The sequence below is a fragment of the Balaenoptera acutorostrata genome, chromosome 6, assembly GCF_949987535.1.
Source record: "Balaenoptera acutorostrata chromosome 6, mBalAcu1.1, whole genome shotgun sequence".
NCBI classification, from domain to species: Eukaryota; Metazoa; Chordata; class Mammalia; order Artiodactyla; family Balaenopteridae; genus Balaenoptera; species Balaenoptera acutorostrata.
The window spans coordinates 80088822-80110964 of record NC_080069.1 but is presented as its reverse complement, the minus strand read 5'-3'; the positions used below and the strand labels follow the sequence as shown (position 1 = coordinate 80110964).

General features: G+C 40.7%; 1 protein-coding gene across 2 annotated transcripts in view; it reads left to right on the top strand.

Moving 5' to 3' along the window:
* The window catches only part of TRPM6 (transient receptor potential cation channel subfamily M member 6), a 199027-nt gene that overhangs the window by 86674 nt on the left and 90210 nt on the right, over positions 1–22143 (top strand). For both annotated transcript variants that reach the window (XM_057548608.1, XM_057548609.1), the window contains 3 exons: positions 3967–4180; positions 9726–9850; positions 14258–14429. In XM_057548608.1, coding sequence (XP_057404591.1) covers positions 3967–4180; positions 9726–9850; positions 14258–14429 — 511 coding nt within the window. The remainder of the gene's footprint in view (positions 1–3966; positions 4181–9725; positions 9851–14257; positions 14430–22143) is intronic.

The window sequence follows — 22143 nt, the reverse complement described above, 5'->3', positions numbered from 1 at the left end:
CCTGGGGCTCAGCTTTGGATTTGGCCTCGCTTCTGTGTGTAGGTCTCCCGAGCGCCTCTGTTCCCGCTCAGACAGGACGGGGTTAAAGTAGCAGCTGATTCGGGGGCTCTGGCTCACTCAGGCGGGGGGGAGGGAGGGGTACGGAATGCGGGGCGAGCCTGCGGCAGCAGAGGCCGGCATGAGGTTGCACCAGCCTGAGGCGTGCCGTGTGTTCTCCTGCTGAAGTTGTCCCTGGATCACAGGACCCTGGCAGTGGCAGGCTGCACAGGCTCCCAGGAGGGGAGGTGTGGGTAGTGACCTGTGCTCGCACACAGGCTTCTTGGTGGCGGCAGCAGCAGCCTCAGCGTTTCATGCCCATCTCTGGGGTCTGCGCTGATAGTCGTGGCTCGCGCCTGTCTCTGGAGCTTCTTTAAGCGGCGCTCTGAATCCCCTCTCCTCGCGCAGCAGGAAACAAAGAGGCAAGAAAAAGTCTCTTGCCTCTTCAGCAGCTCCAGACTTTTTCCCGGACTCCCTCGCAGCTAGCCGTGGCGCACTAGCCCCTTCAGGCTGTGATCACGCAGCCAACCCCAGCCCTCTCCCTGGGATCCAACCGAATCCGGAGCCTCAGCTCCCAGCCCCGACCCACCCCGGCGGGTGAGCAGACAAGCGTCTCGGGCTGGTGAGTGCTGCTCGGCACTGATCCTCTGTGCGGGAATCTCTCCGCTTTGCCCTCTGCACCCCTGTGGCTGCACTCTCCTCCGTGGCTCGGAAGCTTCCCCACCGCCACCCCCCGTCTCCGCCTGCGAAGGGGCTTCCTAGTGTGTGGAAACCTTTCCTCCTTCACAGCTCCCTCCCACTGGTGCAGGACCCGTCCCTATTCTTTTGTCTCTGTTTTTTCTTTTTTCTTTTGCCCTACCCAGGTATGTGGGGAGTTTCTTGCCTTTTGGGAAGTCTGAGGCCTTCTGCCAGCGTTCAGTAGGTGTTAGTAGGAGTTGTTCCACATGTAGATGTATTTCTGATGTATTTGTGGGGAGGAAGGTGATCTCCACGTCTTACTCCTCCACCATCTTGAAGGTCTCCTATTTTGCTGATTTTTAACAGAGGCTATAACCTCCAAATGTATCTCCAAATTGTATTTCTAAGTGTAGATGATCAGATGACCAGGTTTTATTGCAAAGGCGATCCATGTTACTCACCTGTTGACAAAAATGACCCGACTCTTCTTTTTCTTTTATGTCTGAGGGGCATGATACCTTTCCCAGGTGTGGTGTGGCCAGCTCTTTGATTGACTTCTTTCAGCCAGGTTAGTGCCCTCTGCAGAAGAGAATGGCTTATTGCTCATGAGGCAGTTGCCAAACGGCTTCCCTTTTCTTAAGGAATGTACAAAAGTTACTACCAAAGAACAGACTTCACCTGAATCACGGCCATAGCAATTCCCAGTAACTTAACCTGTGGCTGTTGGTGCCTGCTATGCCCTTGTGAGAGCTTTTTCTCGGGAAGAAAATGGAGAAATTTCTGTACCCCCTGAATGATAGTGCTGGGCTTTACAGGCCAGTTTTTCTCCTGTCCCTAATATAGTATTTTACATGTGATTCACATAGTATTGACAGGTCAGCTGTCTTTCAGCTGTTTTCTATTGAGCTTGTTAACTGTACACTGCTTTATTAGAGGCAGCTTTCCTTGGGGAAAATACAGAGGGAGCCTGCCTCAGGAAAGCTCAGAATCAGTTGTGTCCTGCAGTGCATCATCAGTTAAAAGGATTTGAAAAACTGTTCTTAATAGTGCAATCATAATAAGGTTTCATAACATAATTGTACAGTAATCTACATTTCTGATTACTAATCCACTTGCATCTAACTTTGTGCATTGATTTTTGTTTGTTTGTTTTAGTTGGCAAGAAAACTGTCCTCCAGTCCTTTTTGGAAGCTGACTCTCATAGAACTCTTTATGTAATTTTTCACTTAACTGTTCGTCTTCTTCCTTTTGCTTTTATGTTTGTTCATAATCATCTTCATTTACTCATTTTTTTAATCCATTCAACAGATCTTTATCAGTTGCCCATACTTTGCTATGCCCCAAAGAGAATATGTTCTGTGTACTAACATTGCTCACAGTCTAGTGAGGGAAACAGGAAATAAATATAAAATTACCCCAGATGGTGGGGATGCTAGGAAAGGGGAATACAGGGTTCTTTGAGAGAATGAAAAGGGAACTCCTCCTGTTTTTCTGGGGTGGTGTGCATGTGTCAAGGAAGCCATCTGAGAGTAGGGATGGCTAAGCTGAGATGGGAAAGATGAGTGAGGTGTTTGGTGCCTGGTGAGACAGAAGGGTAAGAACACTGTAGGCGTGAGGAATAGCTTGTGGGAAGGCCAAGGGGGAATATGGTACATTTAGGAAAACTGAAAACATGTTTAGACAGATCTGATCACTAATACGTTTTATGCCTAGCATTAGGCTCCTGTTACATCCTCTGTGCCTGAATGCATTTTATTTGATCTCTCAGAAGAGGCTACCCTTATATTTCAGCCTGGAATTGCACTTCAGGTTTAGGGTGCACAGCAGGAGAGCTTGTGAGAGCTGGTTACTCATCCCCTCTGCTGCATTTCCCTTCCTAGTTGTTATCCCTCCCACCTCCTTCCAAAGAGGTTTGGAGGTGAGCTACGATAAAGGAGGAGGAGGGGAAAGAGAGTCATTAAACCTTAGCACCGTCTTCAGTTGGCCTTTGGAAGAAAAGACTCTAGTGCTGATAATTTAGTTGATCAAGGTGTTTATCCTGAAATCTCAAGGAGAAGTATCTTCTAGGACTAAAAGGACTTATAACTGAAAGGGAGGGCTACCTGGGAGAAAGAACTGAGAGAGAGAAGGAGAACTAAACCAGAGCTGCCTCCTCTGCCCTTATTCATCATTCGGGGCAACATGAACCCTTTCACAAAGGTCAACTTGTATTTTTCCTACTCTTCGAATATGTGATAAAGTCGTGGCAACTCAGTTTTCTCACTTGTAGACTGAATCCTAGTTACCCTTAGATTCTTTCTACTACATCCTGTGATGGCTGCACCATCCTCATGTCAGAAATTCTAATATTTTAATTATGAAATGAAGAGATTATGTTTTAAGAATTTCAAAGATGAAGACAATTGTTTTAAATCACTATCACATTCTGGAGGACAATGTGTAATTGCAATGGATAATTCCTATTTGCATATCTATGGCGATCTCTACCTGTGGTTATTTTTGCTGTAGTTTTATAAACTCATGGTTTCTTATGGTCCTTATCCTATAAATCCGACTTATTCTTGCTGTTGGTTGCCTCACACTCATCTCAATATGATTTTACCAGTCTGTATCTGGCTGCATTGGCTGGGAAAAGAAACCCAGCCACACACTATATTCTTGGGCAAAATGCAAAATGATTCTGGAGCTGCCTGATTTCCCTCGTCTTTTCTTTTGGTTACATTGACTCTCTTATGAAAAGTATTTATTTTGGAAAAGAAGTTTTTAGAGAGATGATATATATAAGAAATGGTTAGAATGTAAAATTTAAAATAAATGAACATGCTTCTGGTTCCTAATTTAAATTATACAAATATGTGAAATGGTCCAGTAAATTAAAAGCCATAACATTTATGAAAAAACCTCATTTCACTTATTTCTAAAACTCTTTTTAAATGGGTTTGCTGGCGTAGTGATTTTTGCCAGTTTGAAGTATTTCTGCCTTACCTCAGACCTTCTAGAGAACATTGGTGGACTAACCCTGAAAACCAGAGGAAGCCTTCCTATCGTGACTTGTAATTCTCAGAAGGAACTTAAAGGGGGTGTGGGATCTTTTCAAAGTAAATATTTCCATTATATGAAGATGAACTTTTAAAGAGATCCTAGACATTTTCTTTCAAGTTTTGGCATTTCAGTTGCCCTGCTGTGTGCTTACTGCGACGTGGCAGGTATTTTCCACTATTTTATGTATATGTGTATATGCATATCTTCCAGTATATTAGAACTTCTTATGACACAAAGTTGGATCATCTGTTACATTTAATGTTGAAAGTGTGGAAGATGGAACTGCCAAAGCTGGTGATCTCTGTCCACGGGGGCATCCAAAACTTCAAGATGTCTTCCAAACTTAAAGAGATCTTCAGCCAAGGTTTGGTCAAAGCTGCAGAGACAACGGGAGCGTGGATAATAACAGAAGGCATTAATACTGGTAAGGCACATTCCCTGTTTCAGTCTTTTTCTCTTTTTTTAATTCCTTCTTTTTAATTGTGAATCAGGCAGTATAGCACCTAACCTCTGCTCTGCAGTGCTCCCAGGAGATGTGGTAGCGTGAGAAAGACTGAAAGTGTAGTGACTGGAAAAGAAACCCAGAAGAATCCTAGACCTTTCCTGGAATGTATTTTTACCATTGTTTAAAATATGCTATTTTAATATAACTTTGGGTAAACGTCTGGCAAAGAAAATAGGTTTTCGTGAGCTTTGGACTGTGGTGAGGTAGTGTGTGGGCATAGACGTGAGCTAAACTCACCATGGTCAGGTTCTCAGGAATTGGAAATCAGTGACATGTGCAACAACTGCATTGAGTGTATGGGGCATGAGGAGATAATTAACTACATAACTGCCATTTCACTCACTTGTTTCTGTCAATGACTCTTTCATACTTCTTGAAATCTGACATTCAAGAACTTCATTTAGTAGCCCCTGAACCTCTAACCCTACTCTTTTGCATCAGTGTTTATGAACTGTATGTATGTTAGAGAATCATCTGGGGGCTTTGCAAAAATACAGATGCACAAGGTCTACCCCAGATTAATTAGAGTTTTTCAGGGTGAAACTTCTGAAGGGTATCTAATGTGCAGCCAGGGTTGAGGATTACTGACTTCACACACTCCTCTGTTACTAATCTGTTACTGATATGTTACAGTTCTGACACCAGTTCTCATGTGTGGGTTCTTTCCCAACACACCACAGTTCTCCAGCACCAGCTGAGTGTCTTACAATTCAGCTCAATTCTGAATTACTGTCTACCAGGAAATAGCGTCGGATTCCACAGGTTAAGGGCTCAGTCCCACAAGACTGTCCCCACTTCAGATGTCAGCCTCAAGTCCGTTGTTACCCGTGCTTCTGACTGGCTGGCTATAAATCAGAGGTTCCCACCATCCCCTCCTTGGGTTTGATGAATTTGCTAGAGCAGCTCACAGAATGCAGGAAACCAGTTTACTCACTAGATTACCAGTTTATTATAAAAGGATGTAACTCAGGAACAGGTAGATTGAAGAGATGCATAGGGCAAGGCATGGGGGAAGGGGCATGGAGCTTTCATGCCCTCCTCCCAAGTTGGTAAACCTCCCAAGTTTCCCAACTTGGAAGCTCTCTGAACCCTGGTTTTTTTTTGTTTTTTTTTATGGAGGCCTCATTACCTGGGCACGATTGATTAAGTCATTGGCTATTGACAATTGAACTCAATCTCCAGTTCCTCTCCCCTCCGCAATGGTTGAGGGTGAGACTGGAAGTTCCTACCCTCTAATCACGTGGTTGGTTGGTTCCCTTGGCAACCAGCCCCCATCAGTAGGTCAAAAAGTCGCCTCATTAACATAGCAGAAGGCACCTCTGTCACTCTCACCACTTAGGAAATTCCAAGGTTTTAAGGAGCTCTGTGTCAATAACAGACCAAATATATATTATTATAAGTCACAATATCACACCTGTGGCTTTCCATCTTCCCTTTACTTCTCCCTCTTTTGATTTGGGATATCCTAGCCAATGTTTCCTATTAAGTTCTGCCTGACCTTTAGGATCTACATTAGATGCCAACATACCCAGGAAGCATTCTCTATCTCAACTCGCTTTTGTTTCTTAATTTCTATAGCGTTTATTGCCTGTAGCACTTGTAGCACGTTTATGTTTTGCCTTACAGGTTAGGTTAGGATGAATCTACCTGATTGTGAGGTAGAGGCCAGGGCCTATACATATGTCTAAGAACTGAGCAACAGGTACTAATGTAATGAATAATTTCTTTTGATTAAAAAGGAATGAAGGAAGCAAGTGATTGAAAAAACAAAATAAAAATAAAACCAAGGGATTCGTCTTGTCACTAATGGGTAACCTGGTAGTTCCTCTGGTACATGTCATTGAGATAATTACTGTTTCACATTCTTAGAAAAAAGCAAAGGTTGCATAGTTCTAAGTCCAATGTGTAGTACTTATTTTATTTCCAGTAAAAACAAGAGGGTGGATGGGGAAGTTTTGTAGAGTCCAGAAAAAGGTGAACTTGGGCATGGTTTTTTTCTTTGAATTGTGTTACAGGCTTTATTTTACTTATTGCTTTTTTTTTTTTTTTTTTTTTATTGATTGCTGGGAAGATGTTTTTATTTATTTATTTAGTTGTGCTGGGTCTTGGTTGCGGCAGGCAGGCTCCTTAGTTGAGGCTCACTGGCTCCTTAGTTGTGGCAGGCGGGCTCCTTAGGTGTGGCATGTGAACTCTTAGTTGTGGCATGCATGTGGGATCTAGTTCCCCGGCTAGGGATCGAACCCAGGCCCCCTGCATTGGGAGCATGGAGTCTTAACTGCTGCGCCACTTATTGCTTTTTTAAGAAAAAAATATTTTAGATTAGGGCCAGTTAAAGAACACAAATATAATAGTGTGAAGACTATTGAAATAGTTCAAATGAACAAAAGAAATGAGAAATGAGGTATACTTGGAGCTTCCTGAAGCAATAATCAGGGTCTAACCTGATTCAGCCTCAGCTCCTTAGGTCCTGACTGCTCAAAAAGTGGTCCCTGGACCAGCAACATCAACATCACCTAGGAGCTTGTTGGGAATGCAGATATCGGGCTTCTCAGACCGGTGGGATCAGAATCTGCATTTTGATGACATCCCCAGGTGATTCTTAGGCACATTGAAATTTGAGAAGCTTTGCTTACCAGCTCCAACCTATGCTTGAGATGCTTCTCAACTGTAGTTGAACATTATTTGGCATGAATTTTTTACATTTATTTAAATTGAATGCCAGAAGCCTTTAAGAATCTATTGTGTGTCAAGCATTTGGATAGATGCTATGGGTGAAAGACGAGTAAGATATGGACCCCGGGTTTAGTGATGGGGTGGGTGACTGTAACAAACAGAGAGTAAGCAACTAACCAAAAATCAATGCTGAATGGGTCATAGTTGAGATACAAAGAAAGTGTTTGGGAGCAAAAGGAAGAGGAAGAGGACAACAAATTCCGGTTCCAACTGAGGGAACCTGAGAAGAAAGCTTGGTGAAGGATATAGCACTTAATGTTGGCCTTGAGAGAAGGGTGGGAAAAAGCATTCTAGGCAGAGGTGGCAGTTCAGGGCAAGGTACACAGCTGGAGATTAAGACATGTGTAGAAAGAGGTGATAAGGCTGCTAGCTGGATGTGCCGTGTGGTAGAGGACAGGGACAGCAAGGGAGACTGGAGCCAGATTGGGTGCCATGTTATTTGGGCTGAGGTTTTATTCTCTATGTAGCAGGGAGCCCTCAAAAGATTTGGAACAGAAGAATGAATAGGGAATGATAATGTCAGATCTGGTTTTACAGAGAGTCTTAGCAGATAATATGTATTAAGATCACATGTGGGCTGCTGACAAACGATCACCCCACATGCTGGTAACGCATGCGAAACCTATGGATCTGAATCTCTATTGGTATTGATGTGTGTTCTGTGGTCCAGACCCCCAATTTTAGAAAATGACTGGGAAAAGTGCAAAAGATGGCTGGAGGGGAGGATTCCAGAGAGAAGGAAATGATTTAGGTGCTATGCATTAGATACATGCAATATGCAGGGCTTTGTTGGTTTTTTTTTTTTCCTGTGCTAATGACACATAGAGTCAGACTGTACATAGAAAGAGTAAGTGGTGTAATGTAGTGTTTGTGATTAAAAGGCAAATTTTTTTAAAATTAATTTTTATTGGAGTAGAGTCACTTTACAATGTTGTGTTGGTTTCTTGCTGTATAGCAAAGTGAATCAGTCATACGTATACATATATCCACTCTTTTTTAGCTTTCCTTCCTATCTAGGTTGCCACAGAGCATTGAGTAGAGTTCCCTGTGCTATACAGTAGGTTCTCATCAGTTATCTATTTTATACACAGTAGTGTATGTATGTCAGTCCCAATGTCCCAATTCATCCCACCCACCACCTCCCCCCTTGGTAACCATAAGTTTGTTCTCTATGTCTGTGACTCTATTTCTGCTAAAAGGCAGATTAAACCAATCTCAAAAGGCTACGTATTGCATAATTCCAACTATATGACATTCTGGAAAAGGCAAAACTATAGAGATAATAAAAGGATCAGTGGTTATCAAGGATTGGGGGAATGAGGGATGAATAGACAGAGTACAGAGGACTTTTAGGGCAGTGAAACTATTCTGTATGATGCTGTAATGGTGCATACATGTTATTATACATTTGTCCAAACCCATAGAATGTACAACACCAAGAGTGAACTCTAATGTAATGTAAACTGTGGACTTTGGATGATTATGATGTGTCAGTGTAGGTTCATCAGTTGTAACAAATGTTCCACTTTGGTAGGGGATGTTGACAGTGGGGAGGTTGTAAATGTGTAGGGAAGAGGGTATATGGGAAATCTCTGTACCTCTGGCTCAATTTTGCTGTGAATCTAAAACTGCTCTAAAAAGTAAAGTCTAATTTTCGTTCCTTTTTATGGCTGAGTAATATTCCATTGTATATATGTGCCACATCTTCTTTATCCATTCGAAATTGGGCCATTTGTAGAGACGTGGATGGACCTAGAGACTGTCATACAGAGTGAAGTAAGTCAGAAAGAGAAAAACAAATATCGTATATTAACGCATACATGTGGAACCTAGAAAAATGGTACAGATGAACCAGTTTGCAGGGCAGAAATAGACACAGAAGTAGAGAACAAACGTATGGACACCAAAGGGGGAAAGCAGCAGGGGTGGGGGTGGTGGTGTGATGAATTGGGCGATTGGGATTGACATGTATACACTGATGTGTATAAAATAGATAGCTAATAAGAACCAGCTGTATAAAAAAATAATAAAATTAAATTTAAAAAAAAAGTAAAGTCTATTGAAAAAAGTCAGATCATGGATTGGAATCCAAACTGTACAAGCTACCAGCTCTATAACCTTGGGCAAATTATTTAACTTCCTTGTGCCTCAATTTTTGCCTATAAAATAGACTAAAAATATTCCTACTTAAAGTGTAAATGCATGTAAAACTTAAAAAAGCACCTGGTGTGTAGTTAAGAGTTCAGTAAGTGTTGGCTATTATTATTATTATTATTAGTCCCAGAAAGGCAAACATTAATGTATTAGTTCTGGAATATTTATGAATATAGAGCTGTTAAATTAATTTGCCTCAATGAAGCAAGGATCTTCAGGATGTTTTACTGGGACAGTCAAGAAGGTTAGAGAAAAAAATACTAAGAACATTCATGATGTCAGGGGTGGGTTTACAGGATGTTCTGGCCAGGCAAGAATAGGGACAGAACTGAGGTTGTAAGCAGAAGTTTCTCAAAGGAAGAGGAGAATTGTTCAGGTAGAAAGGTTAGTGATAGGAGAAGGAGGTGTCAAGAGGGAGTAGAGCAAGTCAAAGTATCAGAAATTAATTCCACTGTGCCAGCAACTTTCCCTGATAATGGTCTTTTGCATATGCTTGTCTACTTGTCTCTTTCCGGCAGTCACAGTGTTTTGCGTGATTTGTGAGTTAAAGTTTGACTTCTAAACTGATTGTTCATAGGTGTGTCCAAACATGTTGGGGATGCCCTGAAAGCCCACTCCTCCCAGTCCTTGAGAAAAATCTGGACAGTTGGAATCCCTCCTTGGGGTGTCATTGAGAACCGGAAAGATCTTATTGGAAGAGATGTAAGTAGACAATCCTTTCACAACAAAAGGAGATAAACATGTATCCAGTTGCCAGCTTAGCACTATATCCGGATATCTAGTAGACATCTTGAATGTAATATACCCCAAATAAACTCCTGACTTCCTACTGCCTCCCTTACCCTATCTTAGAAAGTGACAATCTTGTCCTGCAGTTCTCAAGCCCAAACCCTGAACTTATCCTGGAATGATCTCCGTCTCATGCCTCAAACCCGATCCACCAGGAAATTATCATCTTAGCTTCACTTTAAAAATTTATCTGGGGGCTTCGCTGGTGGCGCAGTGGTTAAGAATCCGCCTGCCAATGCAAGGGGCACGGGTTCGAGCCCTGGTCCGGGAGGATCACACATGCTGTGGAGCAACTAAGCCCGTGCGCCACAACTACTGAGCCTGCGCTCTAGAGCCCGCGAGCCACAACTACTGAGCCTGTGTGCCACAACTACTGAAGCCCGCGCGCCTAGAGCCCATGCTCTGCAACAAGAAAAGCCACCACAATGAGAAGCCTGCACACCGCAACGAAGAGTAGCACCGCTCACCGCAACTAGAGAAAGCCCACACACAGCAACGAAGGCCTAACACAGCCAAAAATAAAAATAAATAAAATAAATAAATTTATTTAAAAAAAATATATATATCTATCCGGAATCTGACCTCTTTTTATTACCTCCACTGTTACTGAGCAGGTTTAAGCCACTATTTTCTGTCACCTGGATGATTGTAATAGCCTTCCCTACTCTCATCCATGTCTCTTATTAAGGTCTGATCCCAACACAGTAGCCAGAATGATTCTAAAGGGACGGACTTGTCTAAGTTTGTTTACAAGACTAATGTATATTTTTGGTAGGTATCTCAAGTATTACAAAAGGTATGAAGAAGAAAGATAAGCACTGTTAATATTTTTGTGTGTATCATTCTAGAATTTTTTTCTATGTATGCGTACGTATGTATAGTAAAAAAAAGTTTTGTGTTAAAAAAGTAACAACAGAAACCTATTGTTGTGAATCTGTTTTTCAGCTTAACTCTTTAACATAATTAATTCTCTATGTCAGTTAATATAGACATGCTTATGGTTTGTTTTAACTTTCATTTTGGAAAATTTCGAACACATTAAAGAGTAGAGAGATGAGAATAATCATCTCCTTCGTACCCTTCTCCCGGTTTCAACAGTTATGAACTCAGAGCCAATTTTGTTTAGTTTAGTCCCTCATCCATTCTCCATCTCCTCCCTCCATTATTTTGAAGCAAATTCCAGACATCAAATAATTTCATTGGTAAATATTTTAGTAGTTATTTCTAAAGTATATGGACAATTAAAAAATATAACCACATTGCCATATTCGTACCTAAAAAATTAACAATAATTTCTGAATATCATCAAATATCCAGTCTGTGTTCAAGTTTCTGATTGTCTCAATTTTTCAGTTGTTTGATTTCATTATCCAAAAAATTTCCCTACATTGTGATGGGTTGATTTGTCTCTTCGGTCACTTAGTTTTTTTCCTTGAGTCACTTTTGATCTCTGGATTTTCCCTCCGTCTCCTTTTTTGTTTTCTGTTTGTTTGTTTCAATTTATTTGTTGAAGAAACTGGGTCATTCCTAAAGAGTTTCCCACAGTTTGGATTTTGCAGATTTAAGCTCTTGTAGTAGCATTTAGCCTATTTCTCTGTCTTTTGTCTTTCTTGTAAATTGGTAGTTTGATCCAAAGGTATGATCAGATTCAGGTTCTTTTTGTACAGGTTTATGCCCTAGGAGGAGATGTGTCCTTCCCTTGTGACATAACATCCTCACTCTTTTTATGATGTCATTGCCTAGATTTATTATTTCAACAGGGTTGCAAAAATGCTAATATTTAATTATAGTGTTCTTTCTTCATTTATTAGCTTAAATACTCTATAAAGAGAAACATTTTCTCCTCAATTGCTTGGTTTACCTTGTGGTACGGTTGTATGGGAAAGGGTAGAATAAATATTTGATTCTTTTTCTTTATTTGCCAGTTTTCAAAGCATTGAGTTGGTTATCTACCATCCCCCAAGGTGAACAGTCTGTTGTTGTTGTTTTTTTTCTGATTCAGGAAGTTAAACATATTTGGTATGTTTTAATCCATTATTCTAATATAGTTATTATTCTTTATCACGCTCATATTGTCCCATTGTGGCCAGTGGAGCCTTTCAAGTTGTCTCCTGAGTCCTTTTAACACAAATCTAGTCATTTATCATTGCTTCCTTGTGTTTTAGTATGAAAAAAACTGTTCTTGGCTCATTGTATATAATTTTTGCTCCTAGAGAAATGGCTGGTTGCTTTTAGTGGGAAATAGTATTAAGAGACCACATTCTGAGAGCCAAGGGTGCATTTTTATTTTTCATGCCTGATAAAGTTCTGTTGTATTAAAGTACTATAATTTATTTAACCATCCCTCTATATTGTCCATTTATGTTTTCTATTTTTAACTTTTACAGAAAATGATATTAATGTTGTGATAAGACACATATATTTTTGAAGCTAGCTGAAAACACTTATTTCCTTAGAAGTTATTCTCAAAGTAGAATGTTTGGACCAGTTGGTATGTAACTTTTAAAATGTGACTAATTGTCTTCCAGAAAGGTGGTAACAATTTACATTCCTACCAACAGGGTATGAGGGTGCCCATTTCCCTGTACCATTTCCAGCTTCGGGTATTCTGGCTTTTTTTAAACTTTGCCATTCTGATAGGTATAAAATAACACCTAATTTTTCTTATGTACGTTTCTCTGATTACTAGTGAGATTCAACATCTTTCCATGTGGTTTTTATGCATTTTTAAGCATAGTTTTTATATTTTGAAAGACCTTTTGTATTATAATTCATTCTATTAACATTTTTGTTTGCCATGTGTGCTGCATTTCCCAGATTTTAATTTGTATCATTTATGAACATCTTTCCATGTGTAAAAAATATGTGTTACATCTATCAATTATTTTCTTTTTGGTTTCTGGCCTCAGTGTCATGCTTAGGGATTATAAAAGTAACTTTTAAATACTAATGTTTGTAATGTTTGTAGTGCTTTTTACATCCATTATTTCTTTTTTTTTTTAATTTCTTTCTTTTTTTTTTTGGCTGTGTTGGGCCTTCGTTGCTGCACGCAGGCTTTCTCTAGTTGTGGCGAGTGGGGGCTACTCTTTGTTGCGGTGCACAGGCTTCTCATTGAGGTGGCTTCTCTTGTTGTGGAGCACGGGCTCTAGGTGTGCGGGCTTCAGTAGTTGTGGCTCACGGGCTCTAGAGCACAGGCTCAATAGTTGTGGTGCACGGGCTTAGTTGCTCCACGGCATGTGGGATCTTCCCAGACCAGGGCTTAAACCCATGTCCCCTGCATTGGCAGGTGGATTCTTAACCACTGCGCCACCAGGGAAGCCCCCATTATTTCTTTAAAGCCTCACAGCAACCCTCTGCTATAGCAATCATTATCATCACTTATACATGAGGAAAATAAGCCTGAGAAAGGAAGCAGGTGTTACCCAGAGTTAAAGTTAGAAAGCAGAAGAGCCTAGCCTTAAACTTGGGCTCTTTGACTCCAAACACAGTTGGCCTTCCCTATTTGTGGATTCCGCATCTGAGGAGTCAACTGACAGTGGATCCTAAGGATTCAACCGACCGCGGATCCAGGGGATACTGAGGGCCGACTATACTGAGCCATTTTATATAAGGGACTTGAGCATCCGTGGATTGTGGTATCTGCGAGTGGTCCTGGAACTAATCCCCCACAGGTACCAAATGACTGTACTGTTCTCTCCTCTCTAAAAACAAATGAGAATTGGAGTAGCTTATAGAAGAATCAGCAAATATTAATAAAGATCTGGATATTTTTTATTGAATGAATGCATCTCCATTTACTTTTCACTTCATTTGGAATACTAGAAAAAAAAAATCAGTGTCCAAATATTATTCTGGAATAGATCTATTAAAAGGCATAGTTTCTGGATAGTGATGTAGTCTGTGTACCAATGCAGATCCTTAAACTGTTTTTTAATGATCTGAGACAAGGTAAGTACAGAAATTGAAAATAAATGTATGGAACCATTTTTAGCCATGTGACGGTGCTGTGACATCCAAGCATATGGTACGTGTGCTTATCTTGCTGTGTGTGAGAGTGTTGTTGAACGTGTGAGTCTCATGTAGTACAAGCCGCATACTAGTCATGCGTTAGGAGACTACCTATCTGTCCATAAAAACATAAGAAATAAGAAATCTCAGATTGATTCTTCACTGCAGATAGCTTGAGAAGCACTGCCCTTGGTAGCAGGTACTACTTTTTGACCTGGACAGGAACTCGGTAGGACACAGACAGGCCTTCGGAGCCGTCGGCCTGGCAAGGATCTCAAGCTCTGACCGTCTCTTGTCCTCGCTGTCTCGCAGGTGGTGTGCCTGTACCAGACCCTGGGCAACCCCCTCAGCAAACTCACCACACTCAACTGCATGCACTCCCACTTCATCCTGTCCGATGATGGCACTGTGGGCAAGTATGGCAATGAGATGAAGCTCAGGAGGAACCTGGAGAAGTACCTCTCTCTGCAGAAAATACACAGCCGTGAGTACCACAGGGGCTCGACCAGCAGGTCCTGGCCGGGGGCCTTGCTGTGGAGCAAGGTGCTCCATTGCCATCTGTACAGGGTAGAGAGGTCCAAGCCGGCCCCTGCCTTAAGTTAACACCTGTGAACCCTCAGTGAGAAGAAAGCAGGATATGAAATTGTGGGTGACAGTCAGAAGAGAGGAAGGGATCTTGCGGGACAGCAGAGGGGAGGTGTCAGAGTGGAGACTTTAGCAGAGTCTCTGGGAGTCCTTAGGCTTGGATGGATAGAGGGAGAAAGTAGAGAAAGAATTGATTTGGGAATGTGGATGGCTGAAAAGCCATAAAGAGACTAGCCTGAGAAGAGAGGGCTATGAGCCTTGATAGTCAGGGAAGATGACATTTCTATGTGGGTGGTGTGGCTTCAGTCAGGGAAGGGGTTGAAATCAGGACTTTTAGAAATAAGGACCTTTGAAGGTACGTTGTGACATGCTGGCAGTGGTGCTTTGGTAGTGCCTGAGGAGGAGGAGTGGGGGGCAAAATCAGTGAGTGTCCTTGGGTGGAGAGGTGGGAATCCTTAAAGGGAGGAAGAGGGCTGGATGCTGCCTGGAGAAATGGAGACTCTGCATCCAGGGCAGCAGAAGGTGGCCCCTGCCTCTCTTGGTGAGTTAAATCTTCCACAGACTACTCCTACCCTTTAAGCGGAGATGCCAGGGAACAGGAAGATTCTCAGGAGGCTCAGTCTTCTTCAACCTCTGACTTTGGGCTGAAAATGCTGAACATCCTTTGAGTTTTTGGCCCAGATTCCCTGAAGCAGCAGATGTAGTGAGGTCAGATGGATCAAAGCTCTATTTACTGCCTGTGACCTTGGGCAATGAAATTAGCGTCTGTCAAATTGTTCTCTTAAAAAAAAAAAATTGTTCTCTTAATACAAAACAGAAGAAACTGTCTACCTGTACCTTTTGTTGTGAGAATTAGAGGGGATAAAATATGTTAGGTGTGCTCAGAATAGTATTGGGTACATAACATGTCCTCAACAAATGTGTTTCTTTCTTTCCTTTTATTCTCCTTTGGTACAGGGGGTCGTCTGCTGGTTGGGGTGGGGGTACAGAGGGGGACTCTGGGAATTGTTGTCAGTCATTTAGAGCTTAGTGTGAATGAAGTTTGGAGGCTCGTTTAGGTCAGGAAGGGGGAGAGAGGAGCAGGTATGTGGTCCTCTACAGGGTGGGGGTGGCTAGTGGGGAGGAAGACCCACAGAGGAGCGGAGAAGGAGGGCAGGTCAGAGATTGCCCTGAAGGAGAATCCCTGAAGCGAGGGCCCTGCAGGGCTCTGAAATGTCAGTTACCTGAAATGTCCTGTTGCCTCTGATGACCTGGGCTCACCACCTGTGCTCAGGGATTCTGTGCAGCGCTACGATGTGTGTCCCAGGAGAGCAAAGTCTCTGTCTTTCTTATTTCCTGCTGATTCTCCATTTGTGAAAACAGCCCTGATAAATGAAAACAGCCCCGAGCTTGCATATTGCCATATGCCATTCTACATTTCTACTTTCAAAGTCCTTAAAATTTAGGATTCATTTGGAGGGTTTTGCTGTCCATGGAGAGAGAATGTGGAGTCAATTTCAGTGGATTGGTAATATTTATTATTCTATGGAGAACTGACAGGAAAACAGCAAAAACAATAAACCACTTACACACACGCACACACATATACACACACATGCATGCACACACACAAGAAAGAAAGAAGGAAGGAAGGAAAGAAGAAAGGAAGAATAAAAGAGAGAAAGGAAAGACAAATGAAAACAGACCCCAACAAGCCCAAAGCTCTTAGGTATCAAAACTGATCTTCACACCTCCTGTGCTCACTAGGGAGGCTTTCTGCCATATTTGTATTTGTCTTTGATGTGGTTAAAAATATTTTCTTGATTTCTTTCATTTCTTTTCAACCGGGCTTCTTGGAGTCCCTGGCAAATCCTTGATGTTCACAGAAAGCACTTACCAAAAAAAAAAAAAAAAAAAAAAAAAAAGGATGACTTCATAAAGTTGCTGTAGAAATCCCTTTGAAATGTGGCCAATGTCAGTTCCTGTTCTGTAAGCCTCTGAGGATGGAAAGCATAGGATCAGCTCTGTATGTCTTTGTAATCCAAGTCTTGGTGGAGAAGAGAGCCCTTTCCTGGGATGCCTATTCTAAGAGCCTTTCACTGGAGCTGTAATGTTGTATTCCTGCCTAAACTGGGAGCCGGGTGTAGAGGCAGCTCTCTCATGAGATTTGTCGGTGAAGAACTTCACGATTTTTTTAAAACAAATTTAATTAATAACATCAGTAAGATCCTTTTCGTAGAAAACAATCATAAATATATTTATATTTATTTTTGTGAGGATTAGTTATTGCTTTAAAAAGGATGTATCTAACAGAAATTGAATTATTTTCCCTTCTCCTGCAGAATACTCTTACTGATTTCTTTTTCTGATGATAAAAATGTTACATACTCTCACATTCAGATAAAGAAAGAAAACATAGAAGAGAAGGAAGGGATAGCTTTCTGTAATCTTACTATAAAAAATAACCATTGTTAACTTTTTCACCTGTATGCTTTCAGAAATTTTCTGTGTACACACAGAGCAACATTTAAAACTGAACACTGGGATCATATAATATCTTTTGTAGCCTTCCCTCCTCTTCCACTAAACATGGTTGTATTTCCATATCAGTAAGCATAATTGAGCACATATTTAATGACTGCATAGTATTTCATTATATAGGATATGAGATTCTCTTTAGAAAGTTTTTTTTCCATCCGTTTCAATAATTCTATAATTAATGACATTTTCATCTAAATTTTCTTCTATTACTTTTATGCCTTAATAAACCATCGTCACCATTTCATTTAGCTTTTACAGGACAATGTTGTTAAAAGAACCCTATGACTATCAATTGGTGTATCTTTCGTCTGATGTTTAGTGATAAGGAGAAAATAATAAGGAAGTGGAGATATGTGGAAAAGGAAAGAAGTATAATGTCAAAGCCATTAAATAGACTGAATGAGATATTTGGGTGCCTGCTAAGAGGCCCACCCTTAACATTTGTGGAGTCAGGACAAAGGTTACACATGGAAACCCACATACTATTTGTTTAAATATTTAAAAGCTTTAAATCAAGCTAACCAGCAAAGATAACAAGAGAATAATGTTCAATCCTTTTACTTTTGTACCTGTAGCAGGAAGGCCAGGTTTGAGGTCAGAGTCCTGGATTTTTGGGAGTACTAAGCCAGAACGTGGAGATGAAAGAGAACTATCACCTTGGCCCCTGGCCTACAGGTCACTCTCTGCTTCTCTTCCCACCTTTGGCTCAATCTCGCGATGTCCAGGCTTCACACACGTTGTCACCTGGACACCCCAGCCTATATGTCCAAGCTCTATCCACTTCTCTCCTCCTCCCCAAAGCTGCCTCTGACTTTGACAAGTATGTTCCTGGGGCAGAGGTTCAAGCAGCCCCTGGAAGCAAGAATTTTGGGGTCTTGGGCAATCTAATAAGTAGGAGAGGGAGCACAGGCTTTACTTGAACCTTGACCCTATAGACTCCTCACTGTGAGGGGAAGGACATGGTCAGAGGAGGGCTCTGTAGAACATGGGGCCCAGAGTAAAGTCCTCTGTCGCTCAGGTGTGAGCATGGTGTTGCCTGCCAATTTTCCTTCTCTTGGAAAAAAAAAAAATTGATTTAAATATATCAATACACATGTGGTGTAAAATTTAAATCAAGTAGGAAATCTATAGAATAAACAGTCAACATTTCTCCAAATCCTCCCCTCTCTTCTTTACTATTAATAATTTGATATATATCCTTCCAGAGTTTTCTGGTTATTTATGTAACATGTTATAGATATGTGCATATGTATATATAAAATATATACCCATATATATGGTTTTAAATTTTTAAATAGGATTTTAAATAGGACCATACTGGGCATATCATTTCTGTAACTTTTGTTCACTTAATATCTTTTTAAAAAGAATGACTCCATGGTCTTTCCTTTTTTTGTCTTCCTTACTTTAATAAAGTAATATGTAGTCTGATAAGAAAGCCAAATAGTGAAAAATGGAATAAATTGAAATATAAAAGTCTTTGAGGTTTACCCATCCCATCTTGTTCTTAGAAATAACCACTATTCAAAGTTGATTGAACTGGCAAAAGTTTGATCATTTTTGGAGATGAGTGATGGATACATTGGGATCCATTATATCATTCTGTTTTCTTTTAGATATGTTTGAAAATTTCCACGATAAAAAGTTAGTTTCTTGAAGACTACTACTTGCTATTATTATTATTATTTTTTTAAATTAATTTATTTATTTTTGGCTGTGTTGGGTCTTCGTTTCTGTGCGAGGGCTTTCTCTAGTTGCGGCGAGCAGGGGCCACTCTTCATCGTGGTGCGCGGGCCTCTCACTATCGTGGCCTCTCTTGTTGCGGAGCACAGGCTCCAGACGTGCAGGCTCAGTAGTTGTGGCACACGGGCCCAGTTGCTCCGCGGCATGTGGGATCTTCCCAGACCAGGGCTCGAACCCGTGTCCCCTGCATTGGCAGGTGGATTCTCAACCGCTGCACCACCAGGAAAGCCCTATTATTATTATTATTATTATTATTTTTTTTTTCAAACATCTTTATTGAAGTATAATTGCCTTACAATAGTGTTTTAGCATCTGCTTTATAACAAAGTGAATCTGTTATACATATACAATATGTTCCCATTTCTCTTCCCTCTTGCATCTCCCTCCCTCCCACCCTCCCCATCCCACCCCTCTAGGTGGTCACAAAGCACCGAGCTGATCTCCCTGTGCTATGCGCCTGCTTCCCACTAGCTATCTATTTTACATTTGGTAGTGTATATATGTCCATGACACTCTCTTACCCTGTCACATCTCACCCCACCCCCTCCCCATATCCTCAAGTCCATTCTCTAGTAGGTCTGTGTCTTTATTCCCGTCTTGCCACTAGGTTCTTCCTGGCCTTTTTTTTTTTTTTTTTCCCCTTAGATTCCATATATGTGTGTTAGCATACTGTATTTGTTTTTCTCTTTCTGACTTACTTCAGTCTGTATGACAGACTCTAACTCCATCCACCTCATTACAAATACCTCCATTTCATTTCTTTTTATGGCTGAGTAATATTCCATTGTATATATGTGCCACATCTTCTTTATCCATTCATCTGTCGATGGACATTTAGGTTGCTTCCATGTCCTGGCTATTGTAAATAGAGCTGCAATGAACATTTTGGTACATGACTCTTTTTGACCTATGGTTTTCTCAGGGTATATGCCCAGTAGTGGGATTGCTGGGTCGTATGGTAGTTCTATTTGTAGTTTTTTAAGGAACCTCCATACTGTTCTCCATAGTGGCTGTATCAATTTACATTCCCACCAACAGTGCAAGAGTGTTCCCTTTCCTCCACACCCTCTCCAGCATTTATTGTTTCTAGATTTTTTGATGATGGCCATTCTGACCGGTGTGAGATGATATCTCATTGTAGTTTTGATTTGCATTTCTCTAATGATTAATGATGTTGAGCATTCTTTCATGTGTCTGTAGGCCATCTGTATATCTTCTTTGGAGAAATGTCTATTTAGATCTTCTGCCCATTTTTGGATTGGGTTGTTCGTTTTTTTGTTATTGAGCTGCATGAGCTGCTTGTAAATCTTGGAGATTAATCCTTTGTCAGTTGCTTCATTTGCAAATATTTTCTCCCATTCTGAGGGTTGTCTTTTGGTCTTGTTTATGGTTTCCTTTGCTGTGCAAAAGCTTTTCAGTTTCATTAGGTCCCATTTGTTTATTTGTGTTCTTATTTCCATTTCTCTGGGAGCTGGGTCAAAAAGAATCTTGCTGTGATGTATGTCATAGAGTGTTCTGCCTATGTTTTCCTCTAAGAGTTTGATAGTGTCTGCCCTTACACTTAGGTCTTTAATCCATTTTGAGTTTATTTTTGTGCATGGTGTCAGGGAGTGTTCTAATTTCATACTTTTACATGTTCCTGTCCAATTTTCCCAGCACCACTTATTGAAGAGGCTGTCTTTTCTCCACTGTATATGCTTGCCTCCTTTATCAAAGATAAGTTGACCATATGTGTGTGGGTTTATCTCTGGGCTTTCTATCCTGTTCCATTGATCTATATTTCTGTTTTTGTGCCAATACCAAACTGTCTTGATTACTGAAGCTTTGTAATATAGTCTGAAGTCAGGGAGCCTGATTCCCCCAGCTCCATTTTTCGTTCTCAAGATTGCTTTGGCTATTCGGGGTCTTTTGTGTTTCCATACAAATTGTGAAATTTTTTGTTCTAGTTCTGTGAAAAATGCCAGTGGTAGTTTGATAGGGATTGCATTGAATCTGTAGATTGCTTTGGGTAGTAGAGACATTTTCACAATGTTGATTCTTCCAATCCAGGAACATGGTATATCTCTCCATCTATTTGTATCATCTTTAATTTCTTTCATCAGTGTCTTATAATTTTCTGCATACAGGTCTTTTGTCTCCTTAGGTAGGTTTATTCCTAGATATTTTATTCTTTTTGTTGCAATGGTAAATGGGAGTGTTTTCTTAATTTCACTTTCAGATTTTTCGTCATTAGTGTATAGAAATGCAAGAGATTTCTGTGCATTAATTTTGTATCCTGCTACTTTACCAAATTCATTGATTAGCTCTAGGAGTTTTCTGGTAGCATCTTTAGGATTCTCTATGTATAGTATCATGTCATCTGCAAATAGTGACAGCTTTACTTCTTCTTTTCCGATTTGGATTCCTTTTATTTCTTTGTCTTCTCTGATTGCTGTGGCTAGGACTTCCAGAACTATGTTGAATAATAGTGGTGAGAGTGGGCAACCTTGTCTTGTTCCTGATCTTAGTGGAAATGGTTTCAGTTTTACACCATTGAGGACAATGTTGGCTGTGGGTTTGTCATATATGGCCTTTATTATGTTGAGGAAAGTTCCCTCTATGCCTACTTTCTGCAGGGCTTTTATCATAAATGGGTGTTGAATTTTGTCAAAAGCTTTCTCTGCATCTATTGAGATGATCATATGGTTTTTCTCCTTCAATTTGTTAATATGGTGTATCACATTGATTGATTTGCGTATATTGAAGAATCCTTGCATTCCTGGGATAAACCCCACTTGATCATGGTGTATGATCCTTTTAATGTGCTGTTGGATTCTGTTTGCTAGTATTTTGTTGAGGATTTTTGCATCTATGTTCATCAGTGATATTGGCCTGTAGTTTTCTTTCTTTGTGACATCTTTGTCTGGTTTTGGTATCAGGGTGATGGTGGCCTCGTAGAATGAGTTTGGGAGTGTTCCTCCCTCTGCAATATTTTGGAAGAGTTTGAGAAGGATAGGTGTTAGCTCTTCTCTAAATGTTTGATAGAATTCGCCTGTGAAGCCATCTGGTCCTGGGCTTTTGTTTGTTGGAAGGTTTTTAATCACAGTTTCAATTTCAGTGCTTGTGATTGGTCTGTTCATATTTTCTATTTCTTCCTGGTTCAGTCTCGGCAGTTTGTGCATTTCTAAGAATCTGTCCATTTCTTCCAGGTTGTCCATTTTATTGGCATATAGTTGCTTGTAGTAATCTCTCATGATCTTTTGTATTTCTGCAGTGTCAGTGGTTACTTCTCCTTTTTCATTTCTAATTCTATTGATCTGAGTCTTCTCCCTTTTTCTCTTGATGAGTCTGGCTAATGGTTTATCAATTTT